This window comes from Morchella sextelata, assembly GCF_020137385.1.
Source record: "Morchella sextelata strain SCLS chromosome Unknown scls_7, whole genome shotgun sequence".
Classification (NCBI taxonomy): domain Eukaryota; kingdom Fungi; phylum Ascomycota; class Pezizomycetes; order Pezizales; family Morchellaceae; genus Morchella; species Morchella sextelata.
Genome location: NW_025408622.1, coordinates 1,238,002 through 1,255,695, shown reverse-complemented (window position 1 = coordinate 1,255,695; position 17,694 = coordinate 1,238,002). Strand labels below are relative to the sequence as shown.

At 45.3% G+C, this 17,694-nt stretch overlaps 3 protein-coding genes across 3 annotated transcripts; all 3 read right to left on the bottom strand.

The window, feature by feature from the left end:
- Positions 1 to 444: 444 nt before the first annotated feature.
- H6S33_012006 (uncharacterized protein) lies at positions 445 to 1,582 on the bottom strand (the record flags this gene model as incomplete). The annotated part of the gene is made up of 2 exons (XM_044843370.1): positions 445 to 1,288; positions 1,341 to 1,582. 2 exons carry the CDS (start codon positions 1,580 to 1,582, stop codon positions 445 to 447), a joined length of 1,086 nt encoding a protein of 361 aa, XP_044695674.1.
- Positions 1,583 to 5,491: 3,909 nt separating this feature from the next.
- On the bottom strand, positions 5,492 to 7,115 carry H6S33_012005 (uncharacterized protein; the record flags this gene model as incomplete). The annotated part of the gene is made up of 2 exons (XM_044843369.1): positions 5,492 to 6,738; positions 6,797 to 7,115. 2 exons carry the CDS (start codon positions 7,113 to 7,115, stop codon positions 5,492 to 5,494), a joined length of 1,566 nt encoding a protein of 521 aa, XP_044695673.1.
- A 7,087-nt stretch (positions 7,116 to 14,202) lies between these two features.
- On the bottom strand, positions 14,203 to 16,745 carry H6S33_012004 (uncharacterized protein; the record flags this gene model as incomplete). Its single annotated transcript, XM_044843368.1, has 3 exons — positions 14,203 to 14,618; positions 14,684 to 15,386; positions 15,699 to 16,745. The coding sequence occupies 3 exons, from the start codon at positions 16,743 to 16,745 to the stop codon at positions 14,203 to 14,205; spliced, it is 2,166 nt and encodes a 721-aa protein (XP_044695672.1).
- Positions 16,746 to 17,694: the final 949 nt, after the last annotated feature.

Sequence of the window (17,694 nt, the reverse complement as noted above, 5' to 3'; positions counted from 1 at the left end):
TTGCATGTGAAAAATAAAATATCCCAATGACCAGTACCAAATATACACACTCCCAGCTCAGTAGAGTACCATGCGCTAAACCCGGTAATAAATATGCCAAGAACGTACCTAGTAACATCTAGCGTTGTACGGAAGGGAATTCCGTAAAGGACTCGAACAATCAAATTCTCTCGGGTTAAGGCTTCAAGATCCGGAATTGGATCACTAATGGTACATGATATCGATAAAGCGTGTTTGATAACTACATAATGTTTCACTAATAATATTATTTGTACATGTAGCTACATACATGTATGCCTGCTATCATAGCATTCGCCGTAACATGTAGGATCCTCAATACTTTCTAAAGCATAAGAGCAAAGGAAACTAGAAAAAAACTCAAAAATCAAATAGGCCACCCAAAAAACGCTTCAGACATCGAAAAAGAGAAAGAAGGGGGCTCCTTTAGCCAACCCAACTCATAACTGCCTCTTCCAGCTCTTCAATAACCCCGTTCTCATGCCAAAAATGCCCTGCGCCTTCAATTTCTACACCTTTCCAGCTTTTACTGACACCACCCATCTTTTCCTTCCACTTTCGATACTTCTTCACGCTTGTGAATGTATCCCCATCCCCATAAATTGCCAGTACCTTAGTCCCCAGCTCATCAATACCCTTTCTCCCTTCTTCTACCACACCATCTAAACCCTGACCCCCCATCCCAACTAAGCCCTTCGTCCACCCCGTTAACGAATTCTTCCCACCCTGTCCAAACCCTATTAAGAAACTACTAACAGGCGGCAGCAGCGGGGAGATCAAAAGGTATTTCGAAATGACCCTCCACTTAATCGCCCTATCCTCCCAGTGCTCCTTAACCGGCGATGACGAGTCTTTATCTTGCACAGCCTTGAGTACATCAGCTCTGTTTACCGAAGACCCCGAATACGAAGTTCGGGTACTAGAATGGCTGTCCCTCCACCGCCGTGCTGAACGACGGGCTGCGTCTATTGCATTTGCAAATGCAGGCCGGTCGCTGGGAGGAAGATTCATGAGTGGTAATATGTGTTTATTTGTGGATGGGAGACGTGATGCTATTAACGAGCCGTATGAATACCCGGCGATTAGTAGTGAGATGACCTCCTCCTGGGGTTCTTCGGACCCATCCTGCTTTTCAGTAGGCGAAGAAGCTGGAGTTTCTGGCGGCGGAAGCGATTGCACGTATGTAAGAACCCACGCGACAATAGACATGTAGTCTTCTATCTCTGCATTCCCAGTCCAAGTGGTCCTTCCCTTTGATCCGCATGCACCTCTACTCTCATTAGCTCAGCTTAATCTCCACTACTCTACGCCTGCCATCTTACCGGAAGTTGAAGCTTGCAACCACCCAACCCATCTTTAACAGCACGCTCACAACCTGCAACACAACACGATCGTCATAGCTCCCTCCGAGCGGTGCGTATGGATGCGCGACCACCGCAACCTTCCGTTTCCACGGTGCGCCTGCTACAGGGCTTGTGTATATCGCAGGGAGATAGATCCGCGCATCGAGGAGGAGTGAATCATGAAGCGAGGGGATCTGAAGGTTGAGGGTTGCTGGAGGCATGATGGTACGCTAAGTAAGGGTCCGTCTGATGTTTGGAATGTTAGACTGGGTCTGTCATGTTGGCTTTGAGGCTACTAATAGGCTTGGCTGCGTCATGGCTGTCCGAGCCGAGGTATCCTTGCAAGCCCTAAGGTGCCTTTGAAGGAGGCTCGTGGATGTAGATACCCACTGACCAGAAAACACTAAAACATACACAGGAGATATATATACTATCGTCTATGTGAATTCAATTCTTGGAAGGGTATTTTCGGATATGGCACCCCTAGGTTCGACCTAGGAAAGCGCGTCCCCGCCTAGGGAAAAGTACATACACACCTGTACGAACGGTGTATATTCCATTTATCTAATTAGCAAGATATCCGTACGAAGGCGTACAAGATAATTCAAGTTATCAAGAATACTACGTTCAGCTCTGGAAATAGGCCAGAATACGGTACTAGAAAAATTCACAGTCTTTCAAATGACGAGTGATATTTGATGATTATAAAAGCCCTGCGCTTAGAAACCAATTATTTGCAATAACTATATTCTATCTATATATTTTCAGGGACTATATACACACAGATGTCATACTTGGCCGTTTTCGAGCCCAATATCTCTGAAATATCCTGCTAGCATGCGTGCATATGTAGGCAGTTATGTGCCATGTGTGCCGGTCAAATGAGAAAACAAGTTAGGCGAATCTTATAGGGAAATCCACCTATTAAGCCTCACAGAGTCATCTGTGACGATTGATTTCATCTATCACTGATCACATGTAGTTTATCGAGTTCAAGAAGAGCGAAAAGTTAAAGTTGAAAATCTCATTCCCCTTAAATTCACAGTTGCGCGCATGCTCCCCCCATCAAATCTCAATCATCATCCTACCTTTCACACACAACCAACATTACACGCATACACGCATACACACATCACACACATATATACGCACGTCGATATAAACATGTGGACTACAGGTTTTACCCTTATTTGCGGTTGCAAGATAAACCCAACGATCGTTACAAATAACGCTGGCCAATCCACCTATTCTGTGATCCGCCTTCCTGGCTGCCCATACTGTGCAGCATTTTGCAAATGCTCTCCTTTTACGCCAAAATCAAACACCCCGGACCCTTGGTTCGACTACCGTTTGCTGAATGCGAGATGTGAGCTTTGCTATCCTCCTCCTAAAACTTACAGGAAAAAGCAGGGAACTACTACTCCTCCTAAAGCATCCGAAACCCCGAAGAGAAAACGAAGCAAAGTGGAAAGAGTTCTTTCAAAGCTTGGGATTACGAAGGCGAAAAAGTAAAGCTCTAAGTTAAGGGCGCTTTATCTCGTGTTAGTTTTAGGACAATGAGAGAATACTAGAATATGGCCCATATGGCCGGCCAGCAAAGATGTGATGATGTAGCGCTAAAATTATAGTTCAGATCTGCATGGCGTGCGTAGTACAGAGTTGATGGGACGAGCTAGCTAAGGAGATCCCTATGTCAGACTGAACGAATCGAATATGCTACCCATGCAAACTACACTCATATATATAGCACAGTGACCCATGATGTCTTTTTATCTCCAACATATAATCGTTTTCTTCGATATTCCATATATGTATTTGATATGACATACAGGCATACCACCACATACTCTATCTGACCCATCGCCGGACTGGTGTGTGGATGGGAAGAGATAATGACCCTTTGAAGAAGCGATATTCGAGCTAGATCATTAAACCTTTCCACACAACCTCTCATCATAGGACCAGGGAGAGCACCCCCCCGGGGGAGGATATTAACCAAATGTGGGGCACACTTCTTCACAATGCGGCGTATCCATTCCGACACTTTGGAATCAACATTACTAAACACCATCCGAGGAACTGTTACTCTCGAAATCGTTGGTTTGGTACTGGCTCGGTTGGTGGATGAGATCCCGCCGGAAGCGCGATCTTACTGACTTTAGGATGTGAGATCTTGTCCTGGATACCAGTTGGTTGGTTACGCGAGGGAACCATCTGAAAGCTGAATCGTAACAGAAGATCACCCTGAAACGCCGCACACGCACTGGCGGTTCGCTCTTCTACTATCAACCAATTATTTGATCCGAATCGCTTACGGAATAGGAAACCCGCGTTAATATCGACTAATATCTTCGCAGCTGAACTCTTCTCTGTGCAATAACCAATAAGTTATCACTACATACCATTTCACCGGAGCGGCTATTTTCCGTTCGGCCTACCTTGGATTATATTGCCGATACCCTTTGTGCTAATCCTAGATTTCTAGTGACTATGTACATGTATGACGTCGCGTCAAATATCTGCTTTAGAGCTTCCCCGGGTTCGTCAAGTATTAGGATCCTGAAACACTTACCCGATATCCTGACATCGAAATTTTAGTTGGCAGCTAAAACTGCTATCTATCAAACTTACTACTTATCATTCCCCACGGACGAAGGGAGGTGCAAGTGTGTTTATATAAATTCAAAATCAACCTCGATACAAGTATATCGCTATGTATTGAAGATTACGGTTTCCAAATATATAACACTGTTGGCCCTTTACTTTGCCTACATACAAAGTACATGTAGTATACTTGAATAGGTGTAAGCTTGGTTCATGGACCATCACTCGATCGCTCACATCTAGCCTGGACCAAAGGGAAGAACTGGCAAATCAAAGGCGTCGATAGAGGTTATCATATCTCAACCACTGCTATTCCCAGCCATCAGCATGTGGTACAAACTGATGATAAAATATGTCTTCCCATACACGATGTCATTTCAATCGAACAGTCGACATCCCGGAAAATCAAGCTCTGCAATTCAACATCTCCGTATCTCTAAATATATGATTTCAATCGTATGATTTCGTATCAACCCTGCTTGAGACACAACCAACAAAAGATCGAATCAAGTAATCCAGAAGATGATCATGGGCCCGAATTAAATTCCGCGGCTCGGTACCCCATATTCTGACCGATATGCGAGACGGCCGATAAAACACAATCAGGGAACTACCGAGCTTCGTTTGTTCCATCCGAGCTTGGATACGCACGCGCCTTGGGCTGACAGCTGCAATATTCACCCTAAAAGGTTAACCCCAATGGGAAAAGAATACACCTTTAAAAATAAATAATACGACAGTCTAGGTAGCCTGTTTCTTTTGTGTATGAGAAACAAACTATAGATCGCGGTCAGTTTGAACTTTGAAGCACATACAAAAATGGACGAGACAGAAGGAAGGGCTTCTGCGGTTTTACTTGCAACTGATTGGCGCGCTTAATGATACCTTGCATCTTCTGGCGTGCATAGAACTGGCAGAACCTACCTACTTGGTGCTGATAACGTAGATTATCTTAATCAGCACAGCTCAGACAGGGTCGGAGGAAGTTCCCGTGCCATGGATCCAAAACCTGGGGATAAAACGTGATGTCTAAGACAACGCTACCGATTTGTTCACAGACTGTTGGATATGAATTTAGGTACCCAGGTACCTGCAGTTAGGTGTCACATATAATCAAACCTAAAACTAATAAGGTACAGTGCCTCACTGATAAGTATTCATTACGTGAGTACGGGGTCAATATATGGTGATAGCTATGCATACACAGAGAGAAGATTAATTAATCTCGGGGTGAATGGGTTTGAAAATCTCTAATTAACTCAAATTATTCAGGTTTATATTTCCGACGTAGTAGAAAACTTATTTCCCAGAAGTAGGAATCCTATTGGTAAGGCCAAGACCATTGGACAGACTATATGTGGTGTGACATTGGCATAACACGCAGGGATCTAAAGGCCATAGAGGCTGTGAAACATTGGTTGACTGACTTCGAGTGTGTTTTTACACTGTTAATAGTAGAGAATCAAGCAGCATTTAGGCACGGGGATTGTTCAAAAAGATATAATTTGGAACAAGTTTTTTGTCTGTCACAGAGGTCGAGTGTACACCTCGCCCGTATTTGCGTTTTTCCCAACTATCCATCGTTCCCAATGTTTTCTCTGGGCCTGAGAAACAGTGACCCCATAGTCCATCAGGTCCTCCTCGGGATCATCCTCATCAATTATTCCAAGGCTCCCAAAACTAGCGTTAGCAGTATAGCCACAGGATGATATACCGCTAGATGACCCTGTATCCTCTGACGAAGTGAACACATTCCCGTATATAACATCGTCGTCCGCTTGAGATGGGTGTATGTCGAATGAGCGGGTGCTTGTATTATCAGTCTCCATGTCATCGAAATCCTCCTCGCTACTAGTGTCGCTGTAGGTTTCGATATAGGCAGCCTTGCGAACATATTCTCCCTCATAGCCAATATCCTGTAACCCAACCCATTCCAGTCGTTTCATAGATGCTTTCAACGCAATCGCCACATCCTTCCACCGGCCATCATCTATGAGATACACCTCTGATAGTCTTAGCCCCTTCAGGGTATTACGATGTCTTTGGGCAATTCCAATGATATCTTCGGCTCTCAACATCCATGAGCCTATCCCCAAAATACGAAGTTTTGTCCAAGTAGTTCCATGAAATACGTCATCCAGAGGGAGACGTACAGGTAAACCAGGAGTAAATCTAAGATACAATGTCGATAGATTCTCGGTGTACGAGCAAAAGAGCTTAAAAAATGCAGAAAGTGGTGATATGTGGCCTTTCAGGCGGGTTTCGGCAGTGTCTAAATAACTTCGGTCGGGTCTTTCATCAAATGTGATGTCCAGATGTGAGAGCTGCCCCCAATTTTTCGCGGCCAAAGTGGAACGTTGCATCCCAGAGGTTATTTGCAGTAAACTCTGCGGGCTCAAAGTTGGGCTCGAGAATGATGATACTGGTGGGTTCCCGTATAACACAGCCATAAGCAAAGTATCCACAGCATGTCGACATGCGGGGATCCAGCGGCAATCAATGAACTCCCATTCATCAAAACTAGATGCTAGATTTCGCAAAACGATGTCTTTATGTACCATGACTGACAGTAACTGGATTTGCTGCAGAGATGTGAAAGCTTTCATTGCTTTTTTGAGAACAAACAGATCGTATGAACCATGCATAACTTCTTGTTGCTCTTTGAATACGGTTGGATAATAGAAGGGTTCTCGTTCTTCGAACATTATTTGACGAAGCTTGTTGGAAAATCGAATAGAACGGTCTGCTCTAAAGGTCTCAAAATCTTGATCACCTATTCCCTGAATTAACGTCTGAGAAGGAATTTAGCTTGGACAGAGCTTTTGCCTTACCTTCAAAATAAAGGTACGGCATCAGGTACACAAATTTTTTGACATGTCTTGCAAGCTTAGGACGCTCAGCTAATCGTTCCAATCGGCCAAAGCTTTTCATATTGAATCTTAATCCTATACTTCTGAAAAGATACGGCGCAGCCAGCTCGCTGAATCTTTTACACACCAGCCGCAGGCGGGCAAAATGTTGTTTTGAATCTATATGTTCCGGTTTGTATGGACGTGGGCGCGCCCACGGATTGGCTCGAGGAAACTCATGAAGGCCAGGCTCGAATTGATCGAGAATCTCGTTGAAGACTTCTGTCGGAAGAGTTTCCATTGTATGGGGTTTATGCATTCAACACGAGGCAGCGAACGTGGGGTAGAAGAAAAGTAAAATCCCGAAGATCTTCAGAAGGGATCTATCCAGGGAATGAGAGAAGCCAAGAACAGTTGAAAACTTGAAATACGACGAGCAGATAACGAAAGTGTGAGGTGCAAGGGCGAAGTGGTCAGAGACCTGCCATTTAATAAGTATCTACCAAGGACATTAGGCGCCGCCAGCCTGGCGCATGGGGATAAATTCCGCTTGAGATGAGTAGCTGGGGTGAGGGTTTACGATCGTTCACTGGAGGACGTCCTGACAACAAGAGCCAGCAGTCGCACCAGGGGCAGTAGGGCAGTAGCCGTGAGAATTTTTGGAGTCTGCAAGAATAATCCTTGTCTTCGTTCAAAAGAACGCGCTGTTGACAAGACCAAAAAATACAATCAGTCTGAGACGCAATAATCAAGAAATCAGGGAGAGTGTGTAAAAGGAGGGGATGGAATGTGTGAAAGCCACAGGGTGGTGGTGGTGGGGATGCAATGGGTTAGGGTTTGTGGGAGGGGAATAGGTACAGTCGGCCGGGGGGGTTGAAGACGATCCAAAGATAGAGTCGATGGAGGGATCTTTCTCTTCGTCTGCCAATCCGGTATTATGATGTACCACACCAGGCCGGCACATGACTTTGAGGACACCAAATTATGCACCCGCCCAACGGGTATGCACATCACCACCCTGCAACTGTTTAGCCGCTCGCCAACCAAATCAATGCCAGAAACATCATCCCTCACCCAATCCTCTCCCGAGCCGGGCATCCTCTCCACACCCTCTTCCCCATCTTCTCCCTCACCTCAAGTGTTCATAATTGGCCTCGAGTGTTCAGGGGGAGCAACGTGTGCATGAACTGGACTCCCCTGCATTAATGGTATTCATTCCCGTTCACCAGCCTCAATTCTGCAATGGTAGACAATATCGATGCTGACGTGCCAAATAGAGACATTTACATGACCTAGTCTAGCTTCCTAGAAGAACGATCAGGTTCCTGCACGTAGACGACATGGTTAGAGATATGTATCTGATTCGAAGTCACTTACATAGAAACATCGCCGAGATCCCCCTGCAGCTTCTTTCAAACATTTTTTTTTGCTGTATAAGCTCCATAGAGAGAGAAAAGGTCGTATTTACGGACCAATGCTTGATTGACGCGACATTCGGCTTTACTTGCAATAACATACTCAGGAAACTTGCAGGAAAGTGAGGAAGAGAAAAATCCCTCAGCGGTGTCTCGAGCACATCAAATTTGATACTGTTACCCCCAACCAACTTTGAGTACTATTCTGCGATCGATTGCATCGGTGAAGGATCCAGGACTGCAACTCTTACCATCAGAATATGACCCATGGCTGTTGTCAAGTCGGAAAAAAGATTTCTTACTAAAACTTCCCCCGTAAATTTACGCCTCAGTGTGTATACTAATAGCCACCGGCATAAAGTGATGAATACAGAATAATTAAACAGAGATTGTGACACTGAATGTGGTTTGCAGTAAAAAGGAAAACGTTTCGAACTACAAGAGTCATGCATTCGGAGAAATACGTGGTGGTATGTCGATCAGGGGAAATAGAGCGAGCAAACCTATGTTCTACACAATGCTCAAATAATCAGCTGTATTCACGATGCAGACATATGGGAGCATCACAACGTGTAATACATGGAAAAGCAGGGAAGAGTACTTAAAATGAAATGACATAGCTCACGACCAGAGCTGATATGGTATATGAGACCAGTCAGTAAGAGAATTAAACCTACGATGCATGACTTCTGCAGAGAAGTAGAAGATGGTGGTGCTGGTGTTGATGATGATTGTGGTGGTTGTGATGCTGACGTATCTGACTGGTTTGATGACGACCATCAACCATCTCAAGGTGGTACAAGACGCGTAGAGCATCCCGTAAAACGTGGCCTACGCCTGAGTTACTTGCATAGAGATATCACAAAGAGGAAAAAAAAAAACGATTTCAAAAACTAACTACATCGCAAGTTTTAGTTATGCACATTTCCCCCATGACCCTTGCAGCAGTACATACTCCAGCATGTCGAGCCACTTTGGTGTACATTGACTGTAACTAGAACTTCTGATGAAGAATTCTGATCGGCCGGGCCTAGAACTTCGTTGCAATTGCAAGGTTTACACTGGCCGGCCTTGCAAGCAGGTAAACATTAATAAACAAAGTAGCCTCCTCGATTTCTGCATGCATGCTAGTGCAATTAATGGTGACGATGCCTTATCCAGCGTTGACATCTGCCATCATACTGCGTGCAGTCTCCAGATCACTATGCATATGCAGCCGTGATTTTTGATCCAGCTATGATCTATGAGCCGCGTTTATCGACAAATATCATAGCCGGTGGATACTAAGCCCCGGCCAAGTGCAAATGATCTGCGGGAGGGATTGTGCACCCTTTAGGCGTGGGGTTCATAAGGCCGAGGAATCATCCTAGCTTTAATGGTCCCCCGTATGTCGCAACATCTGGAAAGCAAATGAAACCGTGTCTGCATCGCGTAGTTCTGGACAACAGTTGCTGACAACGATCATATTTGGTTAGACAGCCATCGCAAGAAGCCTTGTGTGTCGTGGTATGGAATGTGTGGGGAAGCTGGCATCCCGTTGTCAGGATGAGGTGTCGTTCGGATTAACGTCGCTAAGTTTACTAAGGGATCCGAGACACACCCCACGTTAATTCACATGCCATGCATTTCGGGGGATTTCGCCCTTCTCTTCTTTTTCTTTTCTTTTCTTTTTGGGAACTCCCGAAGGAGCCTCCTTCTTTTTTCAAATATCTATCATTCATATGCATACTTCTACATACTCGACTACAGCTCCCGTCTTCATAGATTAAATCTCCCCTGATGACTGCAGTTGGCCACACCAGCGATCCAGGATCTGGACAGATGCCTACCAGTACGTAGTACATACCCCTTTTTATACAAAATGACAACAGTTGGTGTTGATTTTAGTTCCTGCAACATCAGCGATGTAAAGTACAACGAGCCACTTGATATAATCCCCATTTACCGAGCGGGGCCAAAGGGGAAAAAACACACGTACACCTTGCGAGTAGGTGAACGGCAGAAGACGAGGACAACAGAATGAGCAGGCATATGAATCGAAAGGAACAGCAACGAGTGCAGAAGGGATGCATGAGTGGCACGATTCTCAATCTCAGTTTTGAGCCCAATAACAGCAGGGTAACATCACCAGACAGGTACCTACGTTAAACACCCTGCCAGATATTCCAAACAAAAAATAAAAATAAGGAAGGAAGGAAACAAGGAAATAAGAGCGAAGTGGAAATCAGAATGTGCAACATTAAGCGCGCAACTACAATCATTTCGCCCGACAAGTAAGAAGCCACTGAGATAATTATTATACGGATCATCATTGTTTGACGCTCAAATCTTACACTTTCATGGTCTGTATGCATACTACTGTTCGTGACGCATGGATAGCATTGACTCAGGGGATGCCGAGGGGAAATGCTTTCAGCTCCCCGTGTAATGCACAACAACAACCATAATGCGATGTTGCTGGCACTTTCAACCAATATTCTTCACGGCTATATTTCAATCACCAACATCGGATGTTTACGGCAAAGTATGCAGCTATTACCTCGCCGACCAGTTTGCAAGTTGAACCTGGCTACATAAGTACAACGAACCTTTTGATCCCGCCTGTTAAATGGAATGTAAAGAAGGATACGAGGAATCACAGGGGAAAGTGAATGATTTACATACGATGATGCGACACAACCCACCTATTCCAAAAATGGGAATAAGCAATGCCAGCTATAGGTCTCTTGATTGAAGTAAACAACTGAGAGGGTCATCTACCCGTCCGCTCAAAGCCTACCTCTGAACTATCGTCAGACGACGGTGAGATGGCCGTCTTTCTATAAATGGCCTTGCAACCTTCATTATCAATTTTTCGCTCTTGGCATAAAAGGCGTCTAGAGCTTTGGCCGAATTGGCGTCAAGCAACTCTAGCCACCCAATTTATGAGTTGTCCATTCTGACTTGCCTGCGTGGTGTGATCCTTTGACTGGCTAATCCTCTAGATCTAAAAGTGATGAGGTTGAACGATTATCAACATTGAGATTTGCTTTTAGGAGCTAATGCAAGACGCTTGTTTCCGAGGAAGGCTGTACTTATGTAGGTAATTCAGCCGCAATTATCTGCAGAAGCACAAGCAGCAGCGGTTCATCTGGTAATTCTAGTGCGAATCGTGATCAAAGATTTGACTGCATCAGCCTCTGTAAAGATCCACATGTGATCTTGTCCCACCACAGTGCAGCACCTTATGATGATACGCCCCCAGATTGGACTGCAGAAAGCTTGTTCTTCCAGTATTGTGGCTGGTATCCTGTTATTTTTGGAAATTCCGTTACACCTTGAGCGTGCCTCCTATGATCCTGCAGGCAGTCCGAAAACGCGAAGCACGTTATGTATGAAGATGACCTGAGAGATTTTAAAGCACTAATATACCTATCCCTTGGGCCGGTGAGACACACAGAATCCAGGACTTCCTATCTCAGTAGTGATTTTCAGTGGCAAAGTCACTGAGCCTGATGCTTCATCACTAAGCCACGCTCTATTATTCGAGGAAACGTGACTTGGCTTTGCTTGAATAGGAAGTCCTGGATTCTGCGTGTCTCACCGGCCCAAGGGGTAGGATGAACTCCATTGAGTCTATTTTCCAAAGAGAAAGAAGGTTGACCTATCACAAGAAGGCCAAGCTGTCTCTATGGTGCATTAGTGAGTGAGATATCATGATCAGTCGTTGTGTTCTTTTTATGTGTTACAATTGTTTGGTCGAAAGAGCCACGATATTCTTAAATACATGTATGTATCTGTGCCTCCATAGTGTGGTTTTTAATTGTTTCAGTTTTTCGATTGGGGGGAACTAAAGACGCGTTGATTGGTTCTGGGCTAGCGTAGTTGGATTAATCACGAGTCATCACTCATCATGACATATCTATCTGATCTGCATGTCCAACGCATTTCTTGAGACTTATGGCGCGAGAAGGCATAGGGGGTGGGTGTGTCAACTTCAGAGGAACCTTTTTTGTATGGGAATTAGAGAAAATTCCACCGTTAGGCTAGGCGCTAGTACCATTATGGGAGTAGATCTCCCAATTTCTATAGATTGATTGGCTACAAACGCCGAAGTTTACACACCTACCCACCATAGCTTCTCGAGCCATACGTACATAGTATATAACAACTAATGCATTTTAGATTCTTTGAGATAGTCAACATTGTCTTCCTAATCCAATCTTTAACAGATTTTCTCACACGGGCCAGCTGTTGAGGGTCTTGCGCACTGAAACATGAGGGGTACCGAGGTGGAGCTGCAAGGGCCGATCTACATTTATTTTATATGCTAATTAAAATAACTATAATGCAGTTGATGACATAGTTGATATGGTGGTATTCCAAAAGTATTCGCCCATACGGGACTGATGCGCATGCCGCTTGCGCAATTGAAGGACTATCCAGGAAATGGGTATTATGATTATGATGCATGCATGCGCCTGCATCTCTAGAGCACCATTTCTTTTTTTCCTTTTTTTTTTTTCCTTATTGGAATTTTTCGATAAGTGATACAAACAAATCCTTCCCGTAATTATCTCGAAAACCTCACTGACAGATAAAGAAATCTAGACTAAATAATTGCGTGTGTATATATCAGTTCTGGTTGATCCCGCACCTCCGAGACACAGAGAGAAAAGCAAAACAATATATCTCCGGAAAGTCGACATAGATAGATCGTCAAATCATAAAAAAAACACGGAATTCCCGTAATTGTGAGGAGCCTTTTCTGTGAGATCAGCACGTGCGTGCCCCAACAAAAATGTCCAGTAAGACGAACCGCGGAAACAAACAAACAAAAAAAAAAACATGGGGTGATTCGAAAAAATAAAAAATAAAAAAAGATCGTGATAGGGGTTGTGGCCACTTAGGTCGTACATGAAGTCTGCCCGAAAAAAGGTCTCAGAATCATATGGTTCTCAGTGCAACCGGGTTGTGTTTGAGGGGAAATAGTGCAAGTGACCGTACAAATCGGCGGAAAGAACGCGGTAGTTCTCATATCATAAGGATCAACCTTTTTCCATAGCTTAGGTGTGGGTTCTTCTTTGTTGGGTAAGAGCTGCAGGTATATTAAGAAAATCCGGAACTTATTAAGAAGGCTGGACAGATCTAGAAAGATCTAGTATCGCGGATCAAATCAGTTGTCCCTATAGTATTAACGCAGATATTATATACATATATGTATAAGATGTATTACAGAGCACCGACCAGCTAGGTAGCGCGATGATTTGCGCCCGGTCCGGGTCTGATTCCCGTGCTGATTTGGTTATAAAAGAGGTCCTTATTCTTTTGAATAGAATGATGGACGCACCAATAGTTTGACTCAGTATCAGACATAGACTAAATCGAAATTCCGGTTAACAGGTCGTTGACCAAAATCTATCGATACCGAGTGATTTACCATGACACAAACCACAACTGGATAAGAAGCTGTCTATGTCGAGTGATAAACTGTGATCACCACCCCTATTGATTGATTTCATTTGTGTATATCATCACCCGGTACAATACTGGACATACTCGAGGGTACATTATTTTCGGCTTGAATTTTATCTAGGATCTATTGTATACTCGTACCCTTACTCTCGTTAATTATAGGTGCGCCAGCGCTTCCATCCACAATAACCTAAACCCCATCCTCCAAAATCCACCACGAACGCGCTAGAGATATGATGGAATGAATGAAATGCACGTAAATAACCTCGCAAATGGAAAATCCAGAAGGCAAGCAAAACACCAAATACAGAATAGCCGAGCCATTCCTCATTATCGTAATTTTTAACCAACTAGGTGGGAAAAGGACGTGGTGATGTCGATGTTACGATAAATAAAGTAAATAAAGAAAGGGAAAAAAAAAAAAAAAAAAACTGCTAACTTCCTACCAGCCAACAATATAAAAAGCAGTACTACCAGCCCATAAAAACATTGGTCATCATTGTCCTGTTCAGCACCCGATTATACCTTAACTCCCCAAATCCCCCTCCCACCGAGCACACCCAACCATTCCCCACCACCACTCGCTCCGCTTGGGCTCCAAGAGATGTTGTTGACCTCGTAATCGCACCTCCAACTCGCGACTGGTATCCTCTCTTGATTCGGCTGTCCCAATCCACCAGCACCACTAGTACCACCGGGAGTAGTATTAGCTGGCCCAGTTGGATTATTGATCAAGTCCCAAATAAGAACTTGAGAATCATCTGCTCCAGCAGCAATGATACCGCGACGTGTGGGATTCCATTCAACACAGTTGACGCTGTTATGATGGCCCTTTAGCTCTATCAGGGCTTGACCTGGTTGGCGGACGTCGAGAATGCGGACTATGTTGGAGTCTTGCGAAAATGTTGCAATTAGGTGAGTGTCATGTGGTGAAGCTATAGAGGAATTTGTTAGCTACATCACAGATGACTTGGAGCCTGAAAGGCCAGGGGGCACAAACCCGCTAGTCTTAGCAATGGCGGTGGAGATCCGCCGCCGCCAACAGGCGATCCACCATCTTCTTTTGAGGAATCGCCGCTGGCACCTTTACCGACACCGGGCTCATAGATGATAGTACTATGTTCTAGACTTCGAAGGTCGAACATGCGGACACTCCCGTCGGCCCCGCAACTGGCAAACACGTCTAAGGACCCACTCATAAACCGTACATCGTAAACCTCTTTATCGTGGGCAATGAGTTGAGTCTTCGCCGTTAGTGTCGGGATATCCCAGATAGTGCAAGTGGTATCAATAGAACTGGTGATTATCAAGCTAGGACTGATCGGATTCCAATCCAAACTTGTCAGAGGGGCAGTAAAGTCAGTGCTTTTACTGTTCGACAATAACGCGAGAGGCGTAAGTTTCTGTGTGGGTGGGTCGCGGAGCGAGTTGGTACGAGTAATGGAGTTACCTGCAGGCGTGGCCGAGGAGGAAGATGTGCCTGATGGGGCATTTGGCATGGACCAAAGACGGAGATGGTCACCGGAGGTAGCAATCAAGTCAGTGAGAGGTTTAGTGGTGCTGGCAGGTTCCCAAAGGATTCGGGTGATTGGGTATGTATGGGACGCTTCAGCGAGTTTAGAGAATTCTAGAGAAGGGGCAGGAGGAGGTGTATCGCCGTGGCTGACAGTTACAGGAGTGGGCCTGGTATCAAGGATTTGGATCTATAACCGTTAGCTCACCCGCTGTATAATTTTCAAACTCCAGGGTCCACAATATACAGCAAACTATTTAACAACTAATCACCGGAGACAATACTAATCATGATGCAGTTTTACACAACCAAATCCACACTAAATGTGCACTTCGTCGAATTTGGTTTTGTGTGCAAGACCAACACCATATCATTGTCTCGGGTTATCCCGCATATACCGCGCAACAACAAGAAGAAAAGTGTGAAGGGGAGAGCTCACGTAATTATGGCTATCTTCTGCATAACTGCACATGGCAACCCTTCCATACCCTCCATTACTAACAGGCCATTTACACCAATCCAACGCATACAGTGCGTACGGGCTCATCCATCGTCCATTGCCAACCGCCCCAATACCGCCGACCACATCTTCTCTCTCCCTGGTACTGGCACTGCTACCTGTAGTCATTCCGGGCAATCCCATTCCGGTACTTGTGGAACCTGAATGACTGTGCTGGGATGAATTTGTGTATGTAGGTGTCAATGCTCCCGGATGTGTATACTTTCTCGATCCAGGTGCAGAAGGACTGGAATCCGCTTCTCGTGGTAAGTTTGTGTTGATATTCGGGGAGTATTTGTTTGATGATGAATGCGATAGTCCGCCCGTTGTATTGGTCCTATGCATAGACGGCTGTCCCTGTTGTGCTGGGATGCCGCCCCCGCTGCTTGTGGCTATCTGCGGGATTGCTCCCGGTGCTGTAGTGATGCTTTGGATTTGCGGTCTGCCACCTGTAGCTGAAGACGGCTGAGCAGCGTGATATGCCTGATACTGAGGTTGCTGTCCGCCCGATGAGAGTTGTTGGGCCTGTATAGGATCTGACGGCCTATGACCTGAGTATTCGCCTATAGGAGAGTAAAGATCTCCCTGGTTCGGCAACTTCGTGGGGGATGGAAAATTAAATGACAAGTTCTTCTTTGTCGGCTGCTGCTGGATTTGCAATGGCGCAGGAAGCTTGTCTATGCTGCTCTGCGGAAGAGGAGCACTGTTACCGAAGCCGACACCACCAGCTGATGACGGGGCAGAGAAACCACCGGCGGAGACTGTGCTACCCGAGTGGATAGGTGTAATACCACCGCTCGAGGAGGTATTAACGTTGAGATTGCTTGAAGAAGTCTGTACACGGAGTGAGGTGTCTCCTCCACGAGAGGATTGCTGCTGCTGTTGTTGTTGGCTATGTTGCTGCTGCTGGGGCTGTTGGAAATTGCCGGCGGACTTGGGGGCGCCGATCCCAGCAAGGGCTTGGGCGGCTTGTATTAGGGAAGAGGAAGCGGGAGCCTCAGGAGAGTTGGTGTTAGAATTTGAGCGGTGGTGGAGGCCGTGGAGGGGCATTTCGGGGGAGGGGTATGAAGAGGAGGGACTCCACGAGGAAGGTGTGTGGTGTGTGGGGTGGAGGACGGGGGGAGGCGGAGAGTGATTGGCGAGATTACTGAAATGGGGGGGGGGGGGGGGGGAGGAAGGGACTTGTCACTCGTCTGCAGGACAAAGTTAGACACACACACACTTCACTCCTTCTGTTCAGGTTGGTTTTGGGGTTGCCAACACAAGAAGAAGAGGGGTGGTGATGCGTGATGAGAGTGGCTGAGACAGTGTTCCAGCCCCGCTATTCCAGCCACAGGTTTTTATAAATGTGTTTTTACCTCTTTCTACGAATCTCTAAGGGCCCAGTGGTAGGGACTGCTACAACTACATAAGACTTTTTTCGTGTTGCCTGATCACAAAAAGGTCCAAATGACTTTGATTTATCGTGCCTACTAAAACCAGTAGCAACCAAACGAACGAAGGCCTCGAGCAGCCAAATAGCATGCTAGGTGCACAGTCTATCGACTAATAATACCTAGGGGAAAGAGGAAATTTTGCCAAGAATTTATAAACTTTTACGCAACTTTGATGTTCGGCCCTAGTCTTGTTTAAGAGGGCCAATGTACAGTCGTCCGCCGATATAACGAACGTGCATATTCCAAAGTTTTCCGTTCGATACAGCAGATTATTCGGTATAGCAGGCAAGTTTCTATGTGAAATTTAGATTCGGATCACCAAAACCCGTTCGTTATAGCAAATTTGTGGATTTTTTGGCATTCGTTATATCGGCGAACGACTGTATTGATGATCCGTTACTGAATTTTGTGGCCCCAAAGTACACATCTAGTTATACCTCTTGTGTAATTCTCAGCTAAGCACCTGGCATAGCTATTACTGGTAACGCATCTATCTACAACTCGCCCATCTACACTACAATTCCCACCCTTTGTATTAAACATTGGGAACAGCTGGCTAGCTA